The following is a 27,786-nucleotide window of genomic DNA, read 5'->3' as shown; positions in this document are numbered from 1 at the left end:
AGGGAGAAGCAGGATCCATGCAGGGAGCCTGATGCGACACTCAATCCCAGGACCCTGGGATCATGCCCTGAGCCAAAGGCAGACACACAACCACTGAGCCACCCAGGCGCCCCTGGTTAAGTTAGTATTGAGCCCATGTTACATCCAAAGAAATGGAGGTTAAGAAACTGGTCCAAGGTCACACCCTAGAAAGAAAGGACACAAGACTCAAACCCAAGCCCTCTGGCTCCAGCAACCTGGGGAGGAAAAGCACAAACACAGAGCCCTATATTGCTCTACTTCTCCAGTGGTAAAGCTTACAAAACAGATTCCCTAGATCTGGACGAGAAATCACAGGACCCTCTGGGCCACCCTCAGTTCGGTAAACAATCTCCCCCACACCATCTGCACACCCACTATGCAGAGCCCTGTGGCCAAGAGGTTTTCTCTGTAGAACATCCAAAGGCTTGACAAGCCCTGCCCGAGCTCCCCTCCCCCCATGTTTTGCATCTGCACCGAGGAACAAATGCACCCTAAGGAAACCTCGGCAGATGTTTCCAGCATTGGTTCTTACCCAGATTATTTCACAAACTTTCCAACTCATCTCCTAGCTTCCAATCTCACAGAGCCAATTGAAACCCCACATGGTATCAATTTAATCTCACACAATTGCATTTAGGACACCTGGTGATCTTTCTGAAATACACATCTAATGACCTCACTCTCTAACACTCTCCCCACCCCCAACACAACTTGGCCATAGCCCAGGTTCTCACTTCCCATCCACCCAGAGAGGCCCAACCCCTCACCATTCCTTCAACACTCTCATTCTTTTTTTGTCCCATTCCCTCTGCCAGCAATACACACCCTTCCTCCTTGTCTCCACCTCGCTACTTCTATTCATCCCTTAAAACCCATCACAAACATCCCATTTTCTGTGAATTCTTTTTTCACTACAGCACACTGAGCTCATTTGTTAATCATACCCTCTTTTTTAGGACAAAAACAACAACAACAAAAACAGTTCTTGTCATCCCTCAGCCTCTTCCTTGGAGTGAACAGCCTTATTCCAGGACTTATAGGTTTCCCTCCTTTCCTCAACTCCCACTGATAAGTTTTCCAACACTTGATGGAGAACTCATTCAGATTGACCTGCACTGCCCCACAGCAGCTGGGCACACAAAAGTCTGCAGGACAAAAGCTTCTTGAGGGCAGGAGCTGTGGTTTATACTTTATACTTTAACACTCACAAAGACGAGCGAGGAGATGAACACACATCCCCGCCCAAAGCCATTCTCCCAGGCACACTTGGGTTATTATTGTCCATCACTGGCTCCTGTATCCCATCTGGCCAAGGAAGGCCATGATCATACTCTGCTGACATGGGAAGGCAGACTAATTAGTGCAGACTAATTAGCAGTCTCCAGTTGATTGGGTCAGGAGATACCCACCATTCCCAAAACAATAATGACTCCAACTCCTGCAAATCACATTCAGAACTAATTCAAAGCATATTAAGAAATGAATCTAAAAAAATAATAATAATAAAAATAAATAAAAATTAAAAAAATAAAAATAAATGAATCTAAGGTGACACAGATAAGCCATGACAAAGAAAGACATCACTAGATCACCACAGGGTGGCGAACTCTGGATTCCAGAGCTGGTCAGAGCTTCACCTGCCCTCCTTACCATCTTCCCACTTGCTGGGCATGCCACGTGCCAAACTTCCATGGGCTACCTATGCTCCACCTATCTCCATCTGGAGGCTGCTTTCTAAAACGACTAAAATAAATGGGTTCAAAGTCCTTAACATTCCTCCTAACCCCTGAGACACAAAATAAAAGAAATAATGGGAGTATCTGTTGATGGCCACTCCCCACCAAGCTGGGATCCATAAAAAGAAGTTCTCAAGTGGAGAGCTTCCTTATATCGGCCAGCACTAGTCTCCACAGCCAGCACCCCACAGCCACCTGGCTTCATTCCCATAAGTCTTCCATTAACATAAGCAGTGGACACACCCATTCTAGACAAAGCGATTCCCTTAACACTCATTCCACAACCTGGAGTGGATGGTTGGCAAGAAGGTTCTTACGGCTTTCTATTCTTGGTCTGGAAGACTGAGAGAAGCTCACTGAGGGGGCCTGAAGGGAAATGAGGGAGGAGAGGCAACAGTAGGACAGTTCAACACCAGGACCACCACTATGTGCTAAGTGGCCAGTCCCCCAGTCTAAGGACCCCTGGAATTGGTGAGACAGCAGAAAAGGGCCAGGAACTGCAGTGTCTCCTTTCTGCATAGTGCATGGAATTCCTATGACCTCTACAGGAGCATAACCAGTGACCCAGGAAGCCTAAGAGGAGCAAGGAGTGTGTTACTGAATTTTTTTTAATTCCCAAAAGTTAGCCTAGCAGCCTGTGACTGCAGTTGTGGAAGAGATATGCGTTTAATTAAAGTACCAAGCTAGGGTACAAATGATAAGCCACAAACAACTCCCTTGTGGTCAATCTTGTAATGCGCCTTGTGATTTTTTTCCTTCGGTGGCTCACACAATCAGATTAATGTCTCTCTGGGCACAATTATCCTTGGACATGCCCATTTACATGATGTGAAAACTCACTTGAATAATGACCTAACACTATACCCTACATTGCGGGGTGTGAATGCCTTCCTCTCAAGATCTACATAATTCCCCCTTCTACTCTACCTCCCCTCCTCCAAGCTAAAAGATAGATTACCTAGGTCCCAGTGGGTCTCCAGAAAATTTGTTTCTGGGTGAAATCTTCCCCTCTCTGAATTCACAGGACCAAGTTTCTATACTTATTTCAGCTGTCTGCCGCATTACAAGGCAGTGGATGTGGAAAAACACTTGGAAAGCTGCCCAACATTTGAACATACGGACACCACGTCTCTTGAATTATTCTGCTCTTCAGAGTCTTCTCAAGATGACAAACTCTCTGAACACAGCAACCATGTTCTGTACAGCTGTGAGCCACCACCTCCAGGACAGTGAGGAATGTGCACTGAGAACCATGGAAAGGTCACTTTCAATCCCTTCTTGAGCCAAAGACCTTGACTACCCCATCCCACCTTCTTGGAGCTTCAGGCTTCCCCGGGTCACTTGGCACCATTCATTGCCAGGTAACTTAAGTACAGCCAGAGGGACAACTGATTCACTGAAATATCAAACCCCCTCCTCCAGCCCATCTTCTGCCTTTGGAGCAGCATGACTTGATTTTAATTTCTACCTGTGGTAAGACCTCCCAAGGAATTCAAGGTCGGGGAGACACGAATGAAAATGAGGACTTGGGGGCACCTGGGTGGTTCAGTAGTTGAGCGTCTGCCTTTGGCTCAGGTCCTGATCCCAAAGGCCTGGAATCAAGTCCCGCATCCGGCTCCCCACAGGGAGCCTGCTTCTCCCTCTATGTCTCTGCCTCTGTTTCTCATCAATAAATAAATTTTTAATTTTAAAAATTAAAAAAAATGAGAACATAAATAAGAGGGAGCACAACCTAGCTCCCTGCTTTGCTCATTATCTGTAAAAGCTAGGGGGTCAGCTATGAGACAAGGTAAAGATACCCATGGGGCCACAGCCAGCAGACCCCAGCAGGAGCAGGCTGTCAGGAAGAATGATGGGACATGAGAGCACAGGCATTCAGGGCCCCACTGGCCACTGGAGCCCGTGCCACTTCAAGTCACCTAGGGATCTCTGAAAAAGACAGGGATGGCCTCGGTAGCAGCTGGGCCCCCAGCTCTGGGAGGCAAGGGCAACACTAGCTAGCCTGACAGGGGTGCTCCAAGCAAACTGGGGCTCCTGGCAATCCACCGCCCCCCTCAACCTTTCCACTTGGTACTGCCAAGCAAAGCTGCTCTGAGGCCTCAGGACCTCTCCCAGCTCTAAGGGGTCAAAAACAAACTGCAGCCAATAAAAGAAAGAAAAAGGAGAAGACAACCAGTGGAAGAATCCAAACGTCCCAGAGCCAAGACGATTATGCCTTAGCCTGTGTAACTCAATCCCAAGCATCCCTCCCTCCTTCCATCAAGCATTCATTTCACCTTTACTATGTGCCATGAAGATTTGCAAAGGATAAGCCATTTCTGTCCTCAAGGCACTCAGGTTTCTAGGACAGGGTTCTTAGCCCTTGGTGTGGCAGTCAGGAACACAGACTTGGACCTCAGATGGCCTGGGTCAAGTCCTGGCCAGGCCACCCACTGGCTGAGTGACCCGAAGCACTTTAATTCTCTGTGCCTCAGTTTCCTCATCTGCAAAATGCAGGTTACAACAGAAGCTACCTGATGAGGTTGCTGTGACGAGTGAGTTAACACATACAAAGTGCTCAGAAAAGGCACCCAGAAGGCCGTATGGAAGGGCTGGCTGTTACGTAAGCAAGCGGTATGAGCGTTACTCACTTATAGTTTTTTTTTTTTTTTTTTTAAGATCTTATTTATTCGTGAGACACAGAGTACTTGCTCACAGGACACAGGTGACCTTTAAGGGAAGCTGATGAATACCTCGGAATTAGGTTTATGATTTACACACCCATGCACACAGGTTTTCAGAGAATGACATTGGTAGCTTTCGTCCAATTCTCCAACAAGCAAAGCTGAAGGAAGCTTAGTGAGGCGGGGGATCTAAGGACAAGAGTTACACCAGCCCATGCCCTCAGTGTAAGCAGGCAGAGGGTAAAAGCCAAGTAGTGCCGCCCAAGAGAACTTTCTGCAATGACAGAAATGTACTCTATGTGCGCTATCCCAAAATAGTGGCCATCAGCCACACGAAGCTCCTGGGCATTTGAAACGTGGCTAGGAGACTGGAGAACTGAACCTTTAGTTTTATTAACTATTAATTTGCCTTTAGGTAGCCACATGTGGCTAATGGCTCCCACTCTGAATATCACAGAGCTAGTCAGGGCGCAAAGGAAAACATCACAGGCAGAGCACAGGATACGCAACAGTGCAAAACACTGGGGGACGCGTTCAGAAGCTGAGCACAGCAGCAGGATGTACCCAGCAACTGGGGGTGGCGGTGAGGTGGGGCACAGGGTGCAGCACGGAGAACACGGGTACCAGAGGATGAGCGCCAGAGCAGACCGGAGAGCCCTGTGCGCCGCCCTCAGATCCGGGCCTGATGCTGGCCACGCACAAGCTGTGCTGGATGGGTCAGGGTGCTCCAGAGATGTGGGGCCAGAAGGACGTGTACTCAGGCGCACCTCGTTCTGTGGGGCCTCACTTTACTGCGCTTCAAAGATATTGCCTTTTTTTTTTTTTTAATAAATTTTAGGCTTGTGGCAACCCAGCATCAAGCAAGTCTATCGATGCCATTTTTCCACAGAATCTGCTCACCTCATGACTCCGCCACATTTTGATAATTCTCAGAGTATTTCAAACATTTTCATTATCATATTGAATTGCTATAATCTCGAGGTAAAACTTGAACGGGTGAGGAGTCAGTTGCTTCTCAGGGACATGCAAAGAAAGTGTTTCTTGAGATGGCATCTACTCCTGGTGAAGATGCTCGGAACACTGTTGAAATGACAACAAAGGATTTGGAACATCTCATAAATTCAGCTGATAAAGCGGTGGCGGGGTTTGAGAGAAGTGACTCCAATTCTGAAAGAAGTTCTACTGTAGGTAAAATGCATCGCATGCTATAGGGAAATTGCTCATGAAAGGAAGAGTCAATCAATGTGGCAAATTTCACTGTCATTTTAAGAAATTGCCCCGGCCATCCCGGCCTTCAGCAACCACCACCCCGATCAGTCAGCAGCCATCAGCATCGAGGCAAACCCTCAACGAGCAAAAACATTACAACTCACTAAAAGCTCCGATGATAGTTACACTTTGTTTTTTTTAGCAATAAGACATTTTTTAAATTACAACATGTACTTTTTTTAAACATCATGCAATTGCACATTTAATGTAAACAGCTTTTACAGGCAGTGGGAAATTAAAAAATTCATTTGACTTGCTTTATTATGACATTCACTTTATTGCAGTGGTTTGGAACCAAACCTGCACAATCTCCAAGGTCTGTTTACAGAGAAAGATTTATTTTAAGTAATCAGCTCATGTAATTATGGTGGCTGACAAGTCCAAGCTCTGCAGGCTCAAGACTCTAAGAACAGGCAAAACTTCAAATCCAAAGGCCATCTGCTACAGAATTCTCTCTCGGAAGCATCCAGGTGGCTCAGTCAGTTGAGCATCAGCTCTTGGTTTCAGCTCAGGTCATGATCTCAGGGTTGTGAGATCAAGCCCCACATCAGGTTCCATGCTCAGCGTGGAGTCTGCTTGAGATTTTCTCTCTCCCTCTGCCCTTTGCCCCACTCACTCTCACTCAAATAAATAAATCTTAAAAAAAAAAAAAAAAAAGATTCACTCTTGTTTGGAGGTGGTCACTCTTTTGTTCCATTCAGGCCTTTGACTGATTGGATGAAGCCCACCCATATTATGGAGGACAATCTGCTTTACTCAAATCTATCAGTTTAAATCTAAATCTAATAAACGTCCTCATAGAAATATTCAGGATAATGTTTACCTGGTCACTGTGTGACCCAGCCAAGCTGACACATAAAATTAACTATTGCATGCACTAAAGTTTTTGGAGAACTACCAGCAGAACTAAGTCTAACAAGATTCGGTTGGGAGGCAGTGGAGATGGGTGGGGGAGGGGCACCAGAAGGCAGGAATACCAAGGGAAAGGCTATTTCAGTCTTCTAAGCCAAACGTCAAGGCTTCTACCAGAGAGGTGGCAATGGGAAATGAGTCATTTAATCAGCATTTGTTAAAAGAAAGTATGAATGGATTCTGTGACTTGACAAAACACATACACACAATGACACCTTCGTGGGAGCTACGATGTCCTCATGGGTCTCTGACCCAATATAAAGGACAGGAAGTTTCTCTACACACCATAAAGGGAGGGAAATGACATAGCAGAGAGAAACAGGGTTTACTGCATTTCCCTACTCCCAGGAGTCCTTGGCCTCCTCTGTGGGTCACACCTGCCCACCTTTAATTCTTTCCAACCCAGAGCCTTTCTAGAAGATAGGTAAACCACAGCCCAGACATAACACCATTAGTTAGCTGCCTCCCATTATCTACCCTTCCCCTCCATCCTTAGAAACAACCCTGCTGGCTAAAAAAAACAAAACAAACAAACAAAAAAAACAACAAAAAACACTCTAAGCCAAGCCACCCGTGCAACTACCCACGACTATGTGACTAGGTTCCAGCAATGAAATGGAAGCAGAGTATTGTCTGAGAATGTCAATCAGACTCTTTAAAACAGAAGGGGCATATGTCCCTTCCCTGTTCCTCTTTTATCCCTTTTGCTCTGAAATGCAGATGTGATGGCTGGAGCTCCTGGAGCTATCTTGGACCATGAGGTGGCTTTGAGGCTGGGATTCATAGGATTGAGCAATACATAGGTCACTGAGTCTCAGATGGAGTCACAGCACCAACCTAGATTGCCTACTTCAGGTCTTCTTCCAGGTGAGAGAAGGTACCCTACTGTGTGCAAGCCAGTTTTTTGGGCCCTCAGTCACTTGCAACCAAATGCAATTCCTGGCTGATATAAGAGGAGGTTGTTATTTTGTGCAGAAGGCAATGCAAATTTCAGAATTCAGGCTACAGAACTTTATCTGTATATTTTCTTATGGCCTTAGGTGTTGGGATGAGGCCAGAAAGAGGAATCTACAGAAACTCAATACAGTCCTTCATCTTATGATTTCCTTTCAACTGCTCCTCAAGAACCCACTACAGATGCCTTCACAACCACCTTGGTTGAGTGCCCAGGTCAGTGTAAAACAGACCTCTTAGTCTCCTCTGTGTAAAGAGAACCTTCACTTAGTTGGCCTAACCCTGGGATGAAGAGACATAACACAAAGAATGAGAGAACCTCAGGAGACTTCCATACCATGACTTTTAGAAATAAAACAGGCCCAGCATCTTCCCTGCACTTCAGTGCTTTGCCAAAGAGCTGGAAAATGTGCTTGAGGCTGGTAACGAATTGAACAAATGGTATCCTTGTTTTACTTCCATTTAACCTATTTCTTCAAAATGAAGCATACAAAGGGAGGCTTCCTAAACATAGCTGATCATTGCCCTAAGTCCAGCAAAGAGGCAGTCTTTTCCCTGGGAGAATGTAAGTTCCCTGGTGCCTGGGAAAGTCTGAAATTAAAAAGTGAATAAACAAACATGAATAAATAATCAAAGTAACTAATAAAGATACTCAAGAATGGAGGGAAAGGGATACGACCTAGCAATTGCACTACTGGGTGTTTACTCCAAAGATACAAATGTAGTGATCAGGAGGGGCACCTGCATCCCAATGTTTATAGCAGCCATGTCCACAATAGCCAAAATGTGGAAGGAGCCATGATGTCCATCAACAAATGACTGGATTATGAAAATGTGGTGTCTATATGCAACGGAATACAACTCAGCCATCAAAAAAAAAATCTTGCCATTGCGATGTGGATGGAACTAGAGGGTATTATTTATTATTAAAATCAATCAATCAAAGAAAGATAATTACCATATGATCTCATTCATGTGGAATTTAAGAAACAAAACAGGATCATAGGAGAGGAAAAAAAAAAAAAAGACGAAATCAGAGAGGGAGACAAACCATAAGAGACTCTTACCATAGGAAACAAACCAAGGGTTGCTAGAGGGGAGCGGGGTGGGGGAATGGGATAACTGGGTGATGGACATTTAAGGAGGGCACGTGATGTAATGAGCACTGGGTGTTATATAAGACTGAGGAATCACTTAACTTTACCTCTGAAACCAATAATTATATATTAACTGAATTAAAAAAAAAAGAAAAGAACAGGAGGAAGGGGAGAAAGTTTGAGGGAGGCAGACACCAGGTAGTGCCTAGATAAGTCAGGGCAAAGAGTGGCTGAGGGACCCACATTCAGGAAGATCCTTCAGAAGAGACCTGGCTGGTGGAATTGGTCTACAGAGCCCTTCAGAGTTCTGTCCGGAGCTGATCGATGAGCAATCAACCATCAAGGTGGTAAAGTTGAGGGCTGGCAGTGATCATAGACTCCTAGCCACTTGTCTTAGAAACCTTATTTCAGGGCACCTGGGTTGCTCAGATGACTAAGCATCCAAATCTTGGTTTTGGTTCAGATTGTGATCTCAGGGTCATGAGATCGAGCCCAGCATCAAGCTCCACACTCAGCTCAGAGTCTGCTTGAGATTCTTTCCCCTTCCTCTACCTCCCGCTCTGCTCTTCACCTGCTCGCATGCCCTCTAAAATAAACAAACAAAATCAGAAAGCAAGAAAAGAAAGAAAGAGAAAGCCCATTTCTTCCTGGAAACCCTAGGCTTAGAAGTGTAGAACTATAGTGTGAGATGGTGAATACTCTAGATTGTACTGAATACTCCTTCATTCATTCATTCACTGGTACCTTCCCAAGGCTACAGGCTAAGGAATGGCACACAACAGGCATCAGAATCCTTCCCTCCATAGCAACACATGTTATGAATTCAGGAACCTGAGAGGGGGCGGCTGACTCCAAAACAACTTTATCCATCTGGCTGATGACTCAACACAGCTCCCCTCCTTTGTAGGCCTGCTAGATTTAGCAAATAAAAATATAGGACTGCCAGTCAAATTTGAATTTCAGGTACACAATAACTTTTTTAGTTTCAAAGTCCCAATAACTTTTTTAGTTTCAAAGTCCCAAATTTCACGTGACAGGATTATCCTTTAAAAAAAAAAAAAAAAAAAGTATCTGGGATGCCCAGGTTGCTCAGCGGTTGAGCGCCTGCCTTTGGCCCAGGGCATGATCCTGGAGTCCCAGGATTGAGTCCCACATCGGGCTCCCTGCATGGAGCCTGCTTCTCTCTCTGCCTATGTTTCTGCCTCTGTGTCTCTCATGAATAAATAAAATCTTTAATTTTTTTAAATTAAAAAAAAATACCTGAAATTCAAATTTCACCGATCATCCTGTATTCAAATCATGTGTGGCCCCTACCTCTGCCTGACACTCCCCAAGGACATCCCATCACACAGACGCGAACACCCTGCCTACCACCTGCTCGTCCCTCTTGGGAATGGGTGTGGTGGATTCCTCTGCACACACGTCGAGAAGCCCCTGCTGTGCCACGAACACGGAGCTGGAATCCACAGTCCCACAACAGGAAGCAAAGCATCCCAAGGTAGGAGAGGGTTTCTAAAGCAGAACTACGCAGAGGTCCAGAGTCTGCACATACGCAAGCCTTCTCACGCATCCACTTCTTAGTGTGAGTGAGGCCTTCCGATTCTTCAGGGGAGATTTTCACGGGAGAGGGAGAGAAGAAGTCACATTGGGAGGGGAGCGGAGGGCGAGGCCACCGGGAGAGTAGAGAAGGAAAGCAGGGTGGGCAGAGGGTGGATCCCCAAGGCAACACAAGGCAAGCCGAAGAAGTGCTCAAGAAGAACCTCAGCATCTGTCCGGGACCAAACCTTGTTACCTGACAGCATAAAGATGCCTACCTGTGTTGACAAAGCTCGTGGCAAAAAAACATCCCATGCTCTGATTTTCTTGAGCTATCGGTCACCCTGCCACTCCTTCCAGGGAGGGCTGGCGGTTTACAGGGAGTGGGGAGGAAGGGACGATCCTTAATAACACAATAAGTTTATCAAAGACCGAAGGAGAGAAAAGAAGAATATCCCAGGAGCCTCATGGTTTCAGATACAGTACAAAACTCCACATGCCCCACTAACTGCCAAACTGCAGTGACAAACCACCTCTGCTGGCTCCAGGCAGCATGTGGCCCACCAAGCGGCACTTACTGGCCATCAGCCGTGCCCCAGGAAAAGGCAAAGGGGACGAGGGACAGGAAACTGCCCCTGACAATCTTCCAACTTACAAGGTTAACAGGGTAGGTAATGCCTCCAGCTTCATACTGCTTGGCTGACGCCCTGTTGCAACCAGTCCCCCCACTGCTGGCAAGGGAGGAAAGGGTCAAAGCAAGAGGCCCATTGCACCACCAGAAGAAAAACAGCTTAGCAATTCTCCTGCTCCAGCCCCAGCAGAGGATGCATACTGCAGAGCCAGCCAAGCAGGGGGTGCAGAGGCTGCAGCGACTGAGCCCTTCTGACTTGAGCCTCGAGGCCTCCCCCATGTCAGGAGCCTCTGACCTGGGTCAGAAGCTGCCAAAGCCCCCCTAGCCACACGGACCCCATCCTGGATCAAGCATCTAGGCTTCCAAAATGCAGCTGCTTCTTCGCCAGAACCTCCCAGCAGGACTGCGAGGCAGGATGCAGTCTTCCAGGCAGGGGAGAGTTAACAGTCCATTCTCCCCTGGCGCTGCGGCTATAAATCACCAGGGGCTCTGCTCGGGGACAGGTGCCCCATCACTCACCGCCTGCCCTTAACGCGGACAGCAGGGATGACGAGCTTCCCGGGAACCAGCCTGGGGCCACCCGGCAGGAACATGATCAGGGCCCTGGGGAAGGACGTCACTGACCCAGACCTCCTCACCCGCAGCCCCCGTGAGAGCTGCCAGCAGGCCAGCCAGTGGCCCCGCAGAAATGAAAGTGACCGGGAAGAAGGAAGACCCAAAGAAATTGTACTCGGGTGCCAGGAGGAGGAGGAGGGCATGCCACAAGGGGAAGGAGTTTCAAAGGGCCCCACATGGCTTGGAACAAGTGCCTCACGGTTACCCCAGGGCAGAAGAGGCAGGGAAACTGCACAGAGGAGCTCTACGTCTTCCTTTCAACCTTCCACGGCAGTTATTGCTGGAACCTGTCCCCTTAAGATGTGTCAGTGTGCAGGTCAGGCTTTGCAATAGTCATGAAATGCCTCAGAAGTGCCGAGGACTGGGCGGCAGCCAGAACCAGGGAGATGTGGGTTCACATCTCCGGTCATCTCCTCACAAGGTGGGTGATCTGGGATGCCACTTCGCCTCCTGGAGCTTCCCCTCCTGACTCCCTCCGTAGGACACACCAATAACACCACCTTCAAGTCTGCTGGGCCGACAAGAGAGAACTGACCTAAGGGACCTACCACTACAGGCCTGGGGACCTCATAGATCCTCAATACATAAGGACATGGCGGGGGGGGGGGGGTTGTGGAGACTTGAATAACTCCATTTCCTTAAACTTCAGTTTCCAGCTCTGCAGAACTTTAAAAAAAAATACCTCCCTCCTGTATGTAAAGCATTTAGAGAAAAGTACCTGGTACACAGAGTGCGCTAAAATTTCCCTCTTCTCCCCCTCCTTCCCTCCATCCTGAATCTGACTCTGTTCTCTCCACACACACGCTCCTAGGGAACTGTCACCTCCATAATGACTCCCAGCTCCTCACCTCCAACCTGTCCTCGCCTGTGACATTCCCACCACGGCCATTCCCATCACAGCTTTAACATTCAGGAGGGTGAACTCACCACCTCTCCCAAAGCTGGGTCCCCACTGCCCACTTCCTCATGGCATTCAGGCTATTCAGGTCAAAACCTTGGAGTTCCCTGTGACTCATTCTTGACCACTGGTCAAGCACTAAGTCTGTTAAAGCTTCTCTTCCTATTCTTTTGGCCTAAGCCACGATACCAGAAGGGTTTATGCAAAGGCCAAAGTCCCCTGGGCTCTAACACCAGTTTCAGCATCTATGGGAACAAATGGGAAAGATAAATGACCCCACACACACATAGCGCAGTACACATGGTGCCTAACATATAGTAGGATCTCAAAAGCTGGTGTCACTATTAATGTAAGACTTAATATTTAGCATTGAGGTTTGATCACCATCTCAACATAACTCCCCACATAAAAGCCCACGGTGGCTGCTCTGCAGTTTAACCCAATCTGGAGGCCAGGCTGAGGCTGTCAGGTACTCCTTCAGCTGCCACTATTCCTTCCTCAACTGGTCCTTCAGTGCTCATGAGACTCCCTTTCCACAGCCCTCACGCTGACACACTTACCCAGATTATGCCCACACTGACTTCTACCTCAGAACTCGGCTCTTTCATCTTTTCTGCCCAGACTCTCCCTTGTACTTTGAGGCTCAGGTGTGTCTTTCTGCCTAGCCTTCCCCCACACTCCCACCCCCTAAAGTGACCTCACTCCACCGCCTTCTTCCACACAATGTCTACACCCATGCCATGTGGTTCGGTTCTCTAACAAATGAGCCTCCCCATTGGGTGAGTACAAATGATTCTCATTATTCACGGATTCCATATTTGCAAATTTGCCTACTCTCTAAAATTCATTCAAACCCCTAAGTCAATATTTATAGCACTTCCAGGATCTGGATGCAGAGTAGCAAAACAATTCAGTCACTCAACATGCACATTCCCAGCTGAAGCCTAACAAGGCAATATCCCGCCTTCTTGTTGCAGCTCTCCTATTATAAACAACTGTCCAGCCCTGTCTACTTAGTGCATTTCTCACATTTTTGTGTTTTGATTAATTCAGCTGTTTAAATTGGACCCCAAGCCTAGTGCTGAAGTGCTGGCTAGTGTTCTAAGTGCAAGGCAGCTATGATGTGCCTTACGGAAAAAATACGAGTTTTACATAACCTTCATTCAAGCATGAGTCACGGTGCTGTTGGCCACGAGTTTAATGTTAATGAACCAACAATAGGGTACATGTAGAAAACAGAAGAGGAAATTTGCAGATCCCTACAAGAGGCTGCTCCAGTAAGTGCTAAAGTCAAGTCCATAGTGCATGAGGAAGCTGCAAAAAAGTGGCTAAATCTGTGGACTCCATTTGGTACCAACGCATGCGAGATCATGACCAACTAAAAAAGCATGGTGGGCAACACTGTGTGATGCTAAAAAGCCAAGTACACTTATTATCATGTCACCCAGGGTCAGGAAAATGTTCGACCCTCCTTAGGTGTTTTATGATCAGGAAGTACTGTATGTAGTTACTATAAGAACTAGATATTAAAATAAGCTGTCTTTGTATATTTTAAAGATTTGAGAGAGAGAGAGAGCGTACACGTGAGCACCCACAGTGGAGAGAGGGAGAGAGAATCTCAAGCAGGCTCCACACTGAGTACAGAGCTTGACATGGGGTTTGATCTCAAAATCCTGACATCACGACCCTGACAACCTGATCTGAAATCAAGAATATGTCACTTAACCAACTGAGTCACCCAGGAGCCCCTAAAAACAGTGTCTTTAAAGACAAATATACATGAAAGAAAGTTATGTATGGATCAGTTGATGAAAATGTGACCAGAGGCTCTCAGAATCCTGACCCTCTCTCTATTTCCCCTAGGAGCAATGCCTCAATAGGATATCTAACAATCTCTGAAAGCAAGGGAGACAAAGGCAAAAATGAACTATGGGGACTTCGTCAAGATAAAAAGCTTCTGCACAGCAAAGGAAACAGTCAACAAAACCAAAAGACAACTGAAAGAATGGGAGAAGATACATGCAAATTATATATCAGATAAAGGGCTAGTATCCAAAATCTATAAAGAACTTATCATATTCAATACCAAAATAATCCACTCAAGAAATGGGCAGAAGACATTTCTCCAAAGACAACACACAAATGGCCAACAGATACATTTAAAAAAAAAAAAAAAAAAGTTCCACATTACTCGGCATCAGGGAAATACAAATCAAAACCATGTTGAGATACCACCTCACACCAGTCAGAATGACTAAATGAACAAGTCAGGAAGTGACAGATGTTGGTGAGGATGTGGAGAAAGGGGAACCATCATACACTGTTGGTTGGTGGGAATGTAAGCTGATGCAGCCACTCTGGAAAACAGTATGGAGTTTCCTCAAAAAGTTGAAAATAAACCTGCCCTATGACTCAGTAATTGCACTGCTAGGTATTTACCCCAAAGATACAAAGGTAGTGATCCAGAGGGACATCTGCACCCCACGGTTTATAGCAGCAATGTCTACAATAGCCAAACTATGGAAAGAGCCCAGATGTCCATCAAAGATGAATGGATAAAGAAAATGTGGTATATATATCCATGGACTATCACTCAGCCATCAAAAAAATGAAATCTTTCCACTTGCAACAACATGGATGAACTACAGGGTATTATGCTAAACCAAATAAGTCACTTAGAGAAAGACAATTATCATATGATCTCACTCATACATGGAATTTAAAAAACAAAACAGAGGATCATAGAGGAAGAAAAGAAAAAACAAGATGAAATCAGAGAGGGAGGCAAACCATAAGAGACTCTTAATCATAGGAAACAAACTGAGGGTTGCTGGAGGGGAGAAGGGTGGGGGAATGGGGTGACTGGGTGATGGACATTAAAGGGCACATGATATAATGAGCACTGGGTGTTATATGCACTTGATGAATCACTGACCTCTACCTCTGAAACCAGTAATACACTATATGTTAATCAACTGAATTTAAATAACATTTTTTTAAAAGATACCTCTCTAATTCAATATTGATAGTGACCTTGGAGAACATTACTATCGTGAATGATGACAATGGACTGTAATCACCCGTGCCTTACAATCACCTTGCTTGTATGTGTTGATGGGGTTCCTGGAGGATATAGACCAAATTTTCTGCTCCATAATGGCCAGCACAGACCAAGGGAAGATACTCAGAAAATACTTTGAGAAACTCTTTTACTCCTCCAATCCACTAGCCCACTGTAATCCACGGTCTCCACACTTCAAATCTGATCAGGAACAAAGATTCTACTTTTGCCCAGAACTTCCCACCCCACACACACTTTTGTGAGACTAAGAGCAGAATACCAGCTCCACAGTCAGGCTTTTTGTTCTGTTCTTGACAAGAGGCTAAAATAGGGCCTGACAACTGGCAGGAATCCAGTAAATATCCATTAAATTTTTTAAAATAATAATTTAGAAGAAAAAAGAATACCTGAACAAGTAGAGAGAGTAATAACCCATCCTTGACATATCCTTGAGTCCATGTCCCAACTTTGTGGAAGCTGGCCCTCTCTTTCTCCACTTACAGAGGGTCTTCTGCAAACAAAACCAACAGTCTAGAATTTTCTAACAAAGACTACAATGTTCTGTTCCTCTATGATTAACATAAGAATTCAAGGGACTATCTGATGCACTTGACCTATTACATCTCATGGGAAACATGACTCTCCCTGTCTTTGAGGCCTTCACTATATTGTCTGTTAGGGCTTAGAGCACTGATTAGTGAAGAAGTCAGATACCACCCCCCCCTCATCATTTTTGATCCTCTGGCATGTTTTACCCCCACAAACAACTCAGTAGTTACTTGGCTGCCTGGGGTCATCCTCCTATTCTCAAATGCTTGACATTTTATGTATCTCCTCCCAGCCAGCACAGGACTGTTTCTTCCATCCATCTGGCGTGGTGGTCTTTTGTTTCGAAGGCAACAGATTCACCATAGAGACACAATATTTGATAGCAAATACATCTGGAATAATAACTTAGATTCTTTTTCTTTGATCCAAATGTTTTACATGTTCTAATTTATTAATCACCACAGTAAGTTGCAAAAATGGCTACAATACTTTGAGTGCTTTGCAGTAGAGTTTCTTTTTTCCCCACCTCTCGAATTTGGGCTGACTCTACCCAATAGGACATTAACAAATGTGATGTAGGCAGAGGCTTGAAGAGGGCTTGCCCTTTTTCTTCCTGGAATCCCAACACAATGTGAAGAAGCCCTCACTAGCCTTTGGATAAGACTCATGTGGTCCAGTCACCCGGGAAGCCTTAGCTGACCACCAGCCAAGTGCCTGACAGATAAAGCCATCTGAGACCAGCCAGTCCCCAGGCAACCCACCAACCGATTACACATGTATAACCGACAGCCAAGCCTGAGATCAGAAAAACCACCCAGCAAAATTATGAGCCAAGTAAGTGTTTTAGGCCACTAAGTTTGGAGTGGTTTGTGTTACAGCAAAAGCTAACATACACGACTCCATTTTACAGATGAAGAAACTGAGGCACAGAGATTAAGTAACCTACTAAAGTCCCACAGCTATTAAATGGTAAGTTGGGATTCAAACCTAAGAGGCCAGGCTTTGCCAGCAGTCTGACAGCCAAGTCACTCCACAAGCTTCAAATATCTTCCCACCTGCCGACTTCCCCAAAGAGCTTATGTGTAGGGCATGGACTTACATGGCCCCATAAACACAGACAGGCAACTTTCAGCACCAAATAACCTTCTTTATTTTGCATTTTATGTTGCTCTTCAGGTGTGCAAAGTCTTCTGACACATGCCAGACATGAAAAAAACAATAGGAGTTGCCCAAATTTTCACTGATGGATGAATGGAACAAAATGTGGTGTATCCATACAAAAGAATATTACTCAGCCTCAAAAACGGATGAAATTGGGATCCCTGGGTGGCGCAGCGGTTTGGCGCCTGTCTTTGGCCCAGGGAGCGATCCTGGAGACCCAGGATCGAATCCCACATCAGGCTCCCGGCGCATGGAGCCTGCTTCTCCCTCTGCCTGTGTCTCTGCCTCTCTCTCTTTCTCTCTGTATGACTATCATAAATAAAAAATAAAAAATAAATTAAAAAAAAAAAAAAAAACGGATGAAATTTTAAACACATGCTACAACATGGACAAACCCTGAAGATGTTAGACGAAGTGAAATAAGCCAGTCACAGAAGGGTATTTATTCATAGAGACAGAAAGTAGAACCATGGTTGCCAAGGGCAAGGGGGAAGGAGGAATGGGGCACTGGCGTCTAATGAGTCAAGAGCTACAGTTTGGGAAAATGAGAAAGTTCTGGAGATGGATGGCGGTAGGGGTAGTCCCACAATACGAATGTACATAATGCTGCTCAACTACACATTTCCAAATGGCTCAAATGGCAAAACGTTCATTCTATATAGTTTACCACACTTCTTTAAAAAAATAATAAGTATGGGTGGGTGTTTGGCAGTCTCAGTCAGTTAAGCGTCTGCCTTCGGTTCAGGTTTTGATCTCAGGGTCCTGGGATAGAGCCCCACATCAGGCTCCATACTCAGTGGGAGTGTCTACTTCTCCTGTGATCTCACTCTGTCCACTCATGCTCTTGCTCTCTCTCAAATAAATAAATGAATATATATTTTTAAAGAGCTTATGAGAGACACAGAGAGAGGCAAAGACATAGGCAGAGGGAGAAGCAGGCTTCCCTGTGGGGAGCCCAATGAGGGACTCAATCTCGGGGCTCAAGGATCATGCCCTGAGCCGAACGAAGGCAGATGCTCAACCACTGAGCCACCGAGGCATCCCATAAATGAATCTTTAAAAATAATAACAAGTGTACGGAGTGGCAGTGCTAAAAATGACAGGCCTAGGACCACTGCTAGACAAGTTAGAGCCCCAGGAGCAAAGCAAGCAAGAAATACCCAGCCATTCGGGCTCAGAGTCACATGGCTCCACTCTGTCAGGATGTCCTGGACCCACCACACAACTGAGGGCTGACAGCTATGTCAAGGCTGCCTTACAAACAAGCTCCAGCTCAAAGACAAAACCCCTCAAATCCATCAAAGCTAGTTCCCTGCCCCAACTCCAGCTAGTCATGGGGGCGGGGGAGCTATGTTCTACTTCTTCTTGGCAAAATCTGGGGTGGGTTCTCACGATCACAAGACTGGATCGGACTCATTCCTGATCTGATGTGACATCAAGAACAATAAAGTTAATGCAAATGTTAGATAAGCAAATATAATTTCTACTGGCCCAGCAATTTCAAACCTTTGTAAATTAAACTCTTTCTGGAAAACCAAGGTCTCTTCCTCATTGGGACTCTGGATGAATGGACATGGGCATTTGGACAGTATAAAACCACCACTACAGGATGATCTCTTATACAGAAAAAGAAAAAAAAAAGAGCTATACCTCAAATATTAACAGAAGATATGGGGACTTATTGTCTTTGTTTATTTTCAATTTTTTTTTTCAAGAAAGTTTTTTTAAGCGAGCTGAAACCTAAGCTCATGCAGGGATCCTGCTGTCAAACATACGTTACCTCACTTAAGACCTAAAGACAACCTTACAAGAGAGCCAAGGCTGCTCCCATAACCATCCCTGCCGCATAGACGAGGATGCAGAGGTTCTACAAACGCCACACCTCAAGATACGCACTTGAGGCAGATGTTTTGAAGGCACCTCTCAGAGACCATCCCTGCTGTCCACAGCCCGAGGGGTCCATAAATATAGAAAGGAAGGGGCTGGGGATAAGAGAGAGGAAGAAAACAGGAAGCCCCACTTGGCAGCCGCCCGAGAAGCACCCCACCCCCTTCACCATCAGGAAGGTCAGAGGATGCTGGTGCACAACAGCCTCAGCCACCTGGCCGGAGTCCAGACAGCCCACCATGTGCGCAGATGAAATGTGACATCCGTGACCAGCCTCAGCCTTTAAGTGTCCTTCCAGTTCCTCGGCTATGGACCAACAAGGTCCCTTGGGGCTGAGGGGCAGGGGTCACTCTGGGCCTCCCCCCCCCCTTCTTCTTCCTGCCCCACCTGCAAGAAGCCAGGGGTTCCCTTAACAATCATCTCGGCCTCTGCTAGCTGACAGTGAGTCAGTCACCCCAAGGGTCTGGGGATAATCTCACGGGACCTGATGACTCAGTGGCTCACCCACAGAATTCCGTAATTGTCATAATCATTGTCCTCACCGGCCAAAGGAAGGAATGAGAGGAAGCAATGCCATGATTCACAGGTGACCAGCAGCAGGACCCTGCCAACCCAGCTCCCTCCTACCTCTTTTCCCATCACAGAGGATTTGGGTACGGAAAAGACAGTGGTGGAAGATCTATCCCAGATGTATCACAGACAACTGGGGACCTACCCAGTATATGAGATTTAAATGAACCAAACCCAGACAAAGCTGGATTTGCCAGCCGTGTTCCTACCCCTCAGCTTATGTGGCCATGTAGCCAGTAACGTGAGAGTCAAGGGGCAATGGAGGAAACACTCAGAATGCTAAGGGCCTGCTGGTGGCCAGTCAACTCATTGTTCACTCATTTGTTCAGGTACTCCTCCTGGAGCTTCACTACTATAAACAAGTAAACAATCATGATTAGCTGAAGAGAGTGCTACAGAGAAATAGCAAGCCAAGGAATGAGGGATGGGGGTGCTGGAGATGGCAAGTGGCAGTTATTTAAATGGGGGTACCTGGGTGGCTCAGTGGTTGAGCATCTGCCTTTGGCTCAAGTTGTGTTCCTAGGGTGCTGGGACTGAGTCCTGCATCAGGCTCCCTGCATGGAGCCTGCTTCTCCCTCTGCCTAGGTCTCTGCCTCTCTGTCTCTCTCATGAATAAATTTTTTAAATCTATACAAAAAATAAAACAATAAAATAAATGGTACCGCAGGAAATCCTTGTTGATAAAGTGACATTAGAACAGAAATCTGAACTTCACAAATTCTAAGGTTAAGACAATAGCAAACAGAGGGACCAGGAAGTTCAGACTCTGAGGTAGGAGCACATTTGACAGGAGCACAGCAAAGGTGGACACCTCCTACCAGCTGGGACTGGGAACCTGACAGGCCAACCTCCACTGGCCCCTGAACACAAAGGTCCCTTTGGCCAACTCTGCACAGCCAAGCTCAGGGACCAGGTGGGGAAGCCGTCTACCACAACTCCAATGGGCTATTTAACAAGCTACTCTTCATCATCCGATGGCATGGGCACATGGATGATTTTAACAAATATCTGTGGGCTCAAGAGAGTGAGAGGGCAATAAATTTAAGTGTTGAAGACTTTCAGAAAAAGAAATTTCATGACCTTCTCAGTATTCATCAATGTTTACATTACATTATCGGAAATCTCTCCTCAAACCTAACCCAAACCCTTCATACTGTAATTTTAGGTCAAGAATGCTGCTATTCTGGGCTACATGGGGCCAGGGGGTGGCAACAAAACATCCCCAACTTGGGGTACACCTGAAAGATGGGTGGGACATGGGCACTTTGGGGAGGCAGTGCCTCAGGATTCTGGAGCTTCTGCGGACTGGCCAGCACCTTTTGAGAAGGCTTCCTCTCCCTGGAAAGCTAGAGGCCTGGGCGGGGCCCCAAGAAAGAGTAGAAAGAGGGGGTGGCTGCTCAGAGCTTGTTGCAGACCAACAAGTAATTGGCACTTAGATGTTGTACAACCCAGGTTAGCTGGCCAGGGGAGGAGGCAGGGACGAGGCAGCCATTCTATCTAGGAATAAGGCAATGGATCTGGCAGGTTCCAAACAGAAAGCTCAGCTCAAGGTTCAGAGTGTGAAACCCAAAAACAAAGCTGAGATCTCAGCAGAACCACCAAAGCATCAAGGGGATCCCCTGATGAGAAATTTGAGGGTTGCTTGGAGGCAGGGCAAAGGGGAAGAACGTCCAACTCCTGGTCCCTGACCCTAAATGGGTATGATCTGAACATGTTCCTCGATTTCTGGGGCTTCATCTCTCAAGGGTTCACCCTCCCGTGATCTCCCCTACCACGCCCAAAAACCTGCTTGCGCACACAGTAGGTGCTCAAATACCTGTCACTCACACTTTCTTACCAGTAGAGACCACATTTTCCGTCACATAAACACCCACCAGGGATACAGCCTACACCCCTCAATGTTTGACCTAATCGCTTAGGCCTGCTTTGGGTGGCAATTCATACTGAAGCACACAAGACTGGGAAGCCAGAGTGGGCGGAGGTATATGACAGCCCCTGCCCCAGGCCCGGTGAGTGTTGGAGGCTCTTTGCCTCCTCTATTCATGGGGCCTGGCCAACAGAGGCTGGGAGGGGACACAGGCAGCACACCACAGCACATCCGTGGTGACAAAGGAAGACACACTGTGAAACCAGAACTAGGTCCCATGCCGCACCAGATGGCCCAGCTGTCCAGGGCGTGGATCTGGGCACCAATTCGGCAACCAGGTGGCACCCACTCACAGGGTCATCCAAATGTCAGCACCCACACTCTATTAATAGCATCAAGAGCTGGAATGGAGCAGCTTGTGGGGGGAGGGAAAAAATAAGAAGCAGTCTTCAAATGTAGCTGTTCACAAAGTTGTGGTCGTTCTGCATCCCAGGGGACTCACACTTCTACCCTTCAGCAGGGGACATGGACATCAGTAGGTGTATCCCAAACCTGCTTTGGGGCAGCAGGCAGAGTCAGGGGAGACGGTGTGCAGAGGTACCTTACCTGCCTCGCCACCCTCCGCGCCTCCCAGTAGGGCTTCGAGTCCTCCACAGCTTTGCCAATTTTCTTCACCAGTTCGTCCAGTTTGACGGTTGCTTCAACCAGAACAGAGCGGAACTTCTGACGAGCATCCTGCAGCCAGGAGAAAACAAAGAAACAGTTCGGGCTTACAAAGGGATCCGTGAAAATCCCCCTTCCCTAACCAAAAATCCCCTTTCCCTAACCAAAAGCACCAAAGAGGGCCTTCATCCAACCTACGGGCCTCAAAACTAATACTTTTACAAGACAGTGTCCAGAGCAGATTGTCTAAGACAATCTGTGATACTGGAAATGTTCTATCACTTGCATTGTCCAGCACAGCAGCCACTAGCCACATTTGGCTACTGAGCATTTGAAATAGGCTAAGGATACTGAAGGAATGTGTTTCTAATTTATTTAATTTTAATTAAATATATTGGGATTTTAAAAATAAGTGTGGCTTGTGACTACTTCATGAAGGTGGACAACTCAAGTTTTAGGGTTTTTTTTTTTTTTTTAAGATTTATTTATTTATAGGGGCATCCCTGGGTGGCTCAGCAGTTGAGGGCCTGCCTTCGGCCCAGGGCATAATCCCGGAGACCCAGGATCAAGTCCCACATCAGGCTCCCTGCATGGAGCCTGCTTCTCCCTCTGCCTGTGTCTCTGCCCCTCTCTTTGTCTCTCATGAATGAATAAGTAAAATCTTTTTTAAAAAATTATTTATTTATGTATTTGACATAGAGAAAGAGAACAAGAGTACTCGAGAGAGCACAAGTGGGGGAGTGGTAGAAGGAGAGGGAGAAGCAGAGTCCCCGCTGAGCAAGGAGCCCACCGCAGGGCTCAATCCCAGGTCCCTGGGATCATGATCTGAGCCGAAGGTAGGTGCTTAATCTGAACCACCCATGTGCCCCTCAGGTTTGATTTTAAATCTCTGTCCAGGTCTTCAGGGGAAGATGTCCAGTCCAGCCAGCCCTGGCAGCTTCAGTTCATAATATGGCCCCATTCTCCGCACCTCCATGGAGTCCTCAACTACATGATGTAACCCACATTAAACACTGAGTGGAAACTTCCCACGTGCCAGACCCTGTGCTGGGCCTCGGGCTTGGTGCCTGCCTCCAAGAAACTTCCACTCTGGTGGGTAAGACAGGCATCATAGCCCATTCCAGAAAAGTCTATGCCAGGATGAGAATGGTACAGGTGCCATGGAACCCAGCAGCAGAGAACCTCACCAGTCCAGGTAAGGTGGGAGGGGGTAGTGAGAGGGAGACTCATGGAAAACACCCAGAGGGATAACATCTACACAGAACCCAGGAACACGAATGTCACGTCACTTAGGAGGAGAGAGAGAGGGATCCCTGGCTGGCTCAGCGTTTGGGCATCTGCCTTCCACTCAGGTCGTCCCAGGATCGAGTCCCACATCGGGCTCCCGCTATGGAGCCTGCTTCTCCCCCTGCCTGTGTCTCTGCCTCTCTGTCTCTGTCTCTCATGAATAAACAAACAAAATCTTTAAAAAAAAAAAAAAAAAAGGGAGAGAAAGGAGATAGGAGACCCAAGCAGGCAGAGGAGCCATATTCAGCAGAGGCAGGGGCGGAGGAAGAGGCATGCGATTTCCAAAAAACATAAGCAAAGCTAGAAGTCTGGAATGTGGAGAATGGCAAGAGATAAGGGTGGCCACCCAAGCTGGAGACAGCTCGAGCAACCTGGGCCCCGATAAGAGTTTGGAGAGAAGGAACAGGGTGGGCCGTTCTAGGCTTCGCCACTCTGTGAAAGTCAAACCCAGATCCATGGACTTCACGAGGAGGAAATAAAATTTAAAAGAAGCCATTTAGTCCAACGTCTAGGAAGACCTATTGGAGGGTTGGGATAGTACTTCATAGACCCCACACTCCTCTGTCTACTCCTTTTCCCTTCAGCATGTGCCTGACACAGCCACCCAGGGGGAAGAGAAGCGGGGCAGCATTTGAGAGGGGAAATGGATCCTCAAAGAAGGAACAGCATGTGAACATCAACCGTGGGGCTGCCCCAAGAGACCCAGCAGCCACCCTGCTGGTAAAACACGTGTGCGCTCCACTGGCTGCAGAGGGCCTGCCTCACACGTAACTATCGGAAATCTCTAAACGTCAAAGCGCAGGGGCCTCCTGGCCCAATGGGACGGCGCACAGGGATGAAGGAGGCTCTGTTCACTGCTAGTTCATTTCCCTCTATCGTATGGCACCAGGGCTTCCCACATGGGTTTGAAAATGACACCAGCACCCCAGCATATGAAGATACTGCCTTTGCCTCATATGGGAGTTTCTCAGCTCTTGTGCCCCATCCTACTTCTGACACTGGCCTTGGTCCTTTCCCCAGTCCTATATCATCTTCTCCTCTGCCTTCTCTTCTATCTGGCCAGGCCCACAGTCACCTGCTACAGCTTCTAAAGTCAACAGCAGAGAAAGTGTCCTCCAGAGAAAGTGGCATGGGTGCACAGGGTGGCTTAGGGACTAGCAAAGCCCCACTGAGCTTCTAGTAGACTTAATTTCCAATATGTAGGACGATAGGATGTTGTCTGAAGCCCGGGATTTTTTTTTTTTTTTTTTAATCAGAGAGATGGATTCAATCCCTTCCAAACCACTGTGAGGCCCCTAATCAGCTAACTTCTTTATTAATCATTTTTATCACCAATTAAATGGTTTACTTTCCATCTCACAGGGAGGGCAGTTAGAAGGAATAAAGGAGAATACAAATGTAAAACGACTAATAGTTCCTGGACACACAGCAGATGCTCGGTAAATGCACACAGTCCCCCACCACAGCCACCTGGCATAGAGACCCATGAGGGGATCCATGGGTGGCTCAGCAGGTTTAGCACTGCCTTCAGCCCAGGGTGTGATCCTGGAGACCTGGGATCGAGTCCCCACGTCGGGCTCCCTACATGGAGCCTGCTTCTCCCTCTGCCTGTGTCTCTGCCTCTCTGTCTCTTATGAATAAATAAATAAAAATCTTAAAACAAAAAAAAAAAAAGAGAGAGAGAGACCCACGAGCCTATTTCAAAAACATCAAGGAGGGCTCTCTGAGGCCGGGATGGCCGACATGATACAAGGAGCAACCTGTTAAGCTGTGTGGGCAGATGCTTTGCAAATGCGCTCACACATGACTTAATCCTCAAAGTCCCCAGGGGGTGAGTGAAGGGGAGACAGCGCTAGTGCTACCCACGTCCAATGGAGTGAGAAGACTGAGGGCCCAATCAGACAGCATGTGACCCCAGGCAGATCGCGTTGTCACTCTGGCCCCTTTTGTAAAGTGAGAATTGGGCCCCAAAACAGTGGCCTATGGGCCAATAGGCTTAGTGCCTTTGGTCTGTACGCTGTGTACCAAATGTCAGGAAAACCCAGATTTAAAAAAAAAAAAAGTAGAATCTCAAGTTTCCCATAAAGGAAAGAAATCTGATAACCTGGCAACACTGGGCCCCCATTCCGACCTGGGACCTGCCTAGAGGTTGAACAGGAGATGCCCCCTTAGAAAAAGACTGCCCTTTCCAGTCCCTGACACCCCCTTGCCTGAATCGCACCCGGCCTGCATCACTCACTTAGGTGCCCAGCCCAGCCCCTGGAGGCTTCTGATCTGCCAAGAGCTATTCCAGGCACCAGTGACCAGAACCCACCCAAGTCTGCCTTTGTGAGGGAAAGGGACATGGAGCACAGATGGCAGTTTACTATGCGGCAGACGCTATTATAAATGCTTCTGTTCTATCAATCCGTGCAATCGCTAACAACCTTATCAGGTAGGTGCTATTGCTGCCATCTGTAGTTTACCAAGAGGGAAACTGAGGCACTGGGGTAGCTTGCCTGAGGCTACAGAGCTGGGAAATGGCACAGCCAAGATCTAAGCTCAAGCAGTAAAGAGAAAAGTATCATGTTGTGTGATAAATACTAACACCTCAGTATACGCACCATGCAAGACACACAACTGGGAAGGCCACCCAAAGTGTCACACAAGCCAGGCTGGCAAGAAAGGGGATTTCCCCAGACAGAGAAGTGGGGGGGGTGGGGGGGGATGCATTAGCAGCAGAGGGAGGAACATGACCAAAGAATGGCAGGCCAGAGGGCAGGTGGGGTTGGAACAAGGAGCATGGGTGCTGAGGGAAGGCATTTGAACTTTATCCCAGGCAGAGTGGGGACACAGGGTAGATTGATTTAAACATGTTTCAATTTACCTTCCATGTCTTCCTGTCAGAAATGACCTAAGACTTTAAAAAGTGGGGGGGGGGGGGGATCCCTGGGTGGCGCAGCGGTTCGGCGCCTGCCTTTGGCCCAGGGCGCGATCCTGGAGACCCGGGATCGAGTCCCACATTGGGCTCCCGGTGCATGGAGCCTGCTTCTCCCTCCGCCTGTGTCTCTGCCTCTCTCTCTCTCTCTCTCTGTGACTATCATAAATAAATAATAATAATAATAATAAAAAAAAAAATTAAAAAAAAAAAAAAGTGGGGGGGGGCACCCCTGGGTGGCTCTGTGGTTGAACGTCTGCCTTCGGCCCAGGGCGTGATCCTGGGATCGAGTCCCACATCCGGCTCCCCACAGGGAGCCTACTTCTCCCTCTGCCTGTGTCCCTGCCTCTCTCTCTGTCTCTCGTGAATAAATGAATAAAATCTTAGAAAAAAAAAAAAATGACCTAAGAATGCGTTCTGCCACACAGAGGGAAGTGACGGCAGCGTCCTGGAAGGCTCCACTGTGAAGCACTTCCATAGCTGCCCCAACGTGAACACTGAACACTGACTACACTAGAGTTCTGTGGGGAGGAAAGGAAGTGGGAAACGGGGGGGGGGGGGGGGGGGGGGAGAACAGAGGGAGGAAAGAGATTAAAATCTCATCTTCCAAGTGGGAGGCTGGCAGATGGGAACTAAAACTGACAAAACAAGCAGCCACACAAAGCCCCTTTTTAAAGTCATGGAAGTTAATGCTCAATCAGCTAAAACAGGGTAAACTACTAGACCTATTAGATGGCCTCTAAGGGGGGGGGGGGATGAGAGTTGGGTAGAAGGATGGGACGCTAACACCAGGGGCGGGCCGGGGACAAGGCGTCTGTTTTATTTTTGTTATTTCCCCTTTTTAAAAAATTGTGGTAAAACACCACGGTGAATCTGTAAGCAGAGGCATGACCGGAGCAGACCTGGGTCTTAGCAAAGAGCGAAGAGGCCTCCTCAGGTGACGCGGGCGGGCGGGCAGACTCCGGGTAAGCCGGTGGCCACCAAGGGCTGTCGCGCCCAAGACACGTGATTTGACACCCGCGTTTCCCTCGCTCAATGAGGCTGTGTCGGCGGGGACGGCGGGGACGGTGACGCACGACTGGCTGACGTCCAACCCCCAACAAGCCTATTCATCTAAGATGCGTTAAAAGCTAAACACAAAGCCAGCCTTCTCTCTGAGAAGATAAAGCGGACCCAGTTCTTTCACCATTCCACGGAGACTCGGGGCCACGAGAGGAACAACTCTCCGCCAACACTGGAGTATGAGACCCACAAACCAAAACCTCACCTGTCTGCCCCAGGTGAACAGCCCTGAATTTCTTGGGCCTCCCTCAAGCGCCCAGGAGTGGTCACGCGACCCAGGCCTGGCCAATCAGATTCGGATACTCCTAACCTCGGTGATTGTGGAGGGAGAGCATGTGACCCAGATTCGGACACTCCTCACAGCATCCAATCAGATTCGGACACTCCTCACAGTGTCCAATCAGATTCGGACACTCCTAACCTCCGTGGT

The 27,786-nt window shown here is 47.4% G+C and overlaps 1 protein-coding gene across 2 annotated transcripts in view; it reads right to left on the bottom strand.

Annotated features, from left to right (window-relative positions):
• SH3BP5 (SH3 domain binding protein 5) overlaps positions 1-27,786 on the bottom strand; it is a 76,845-nt gene that overhangs the window by 25,929 nt on the left and 23,130 nt on the right. For both annotated transcript variants that reach the window (XM_041734651.1, XM_041734650.1), the window contains exon 3: positions 22,034-22,162. In XM_041734651.1, the coding sequence (XP_041590585.1) occupies positions 22,034-22,162 (129 nt within the window). The remainder of the gene's footprint in view (positions 1-22,033; positions 22,163-27,786) is intronic.

This window comes from Vulpes lagopus, chromosome 19 (genome assembly GCF_018345385.1).
Source record: "Vulpes lagopus strain Blue_001 chromosome 19, ASM1834538v1, whole genome shotgun sequence".
Classification (NCBI taxonomy): Eukaryota; Metazoa; Chordata; class Mammalia; order Carnivora; family Canidae; genus Vulpes; species Vulpes lagopus.
This window is presented reverse-complemented; position numbering and strand designations above follow the sequence as displayed.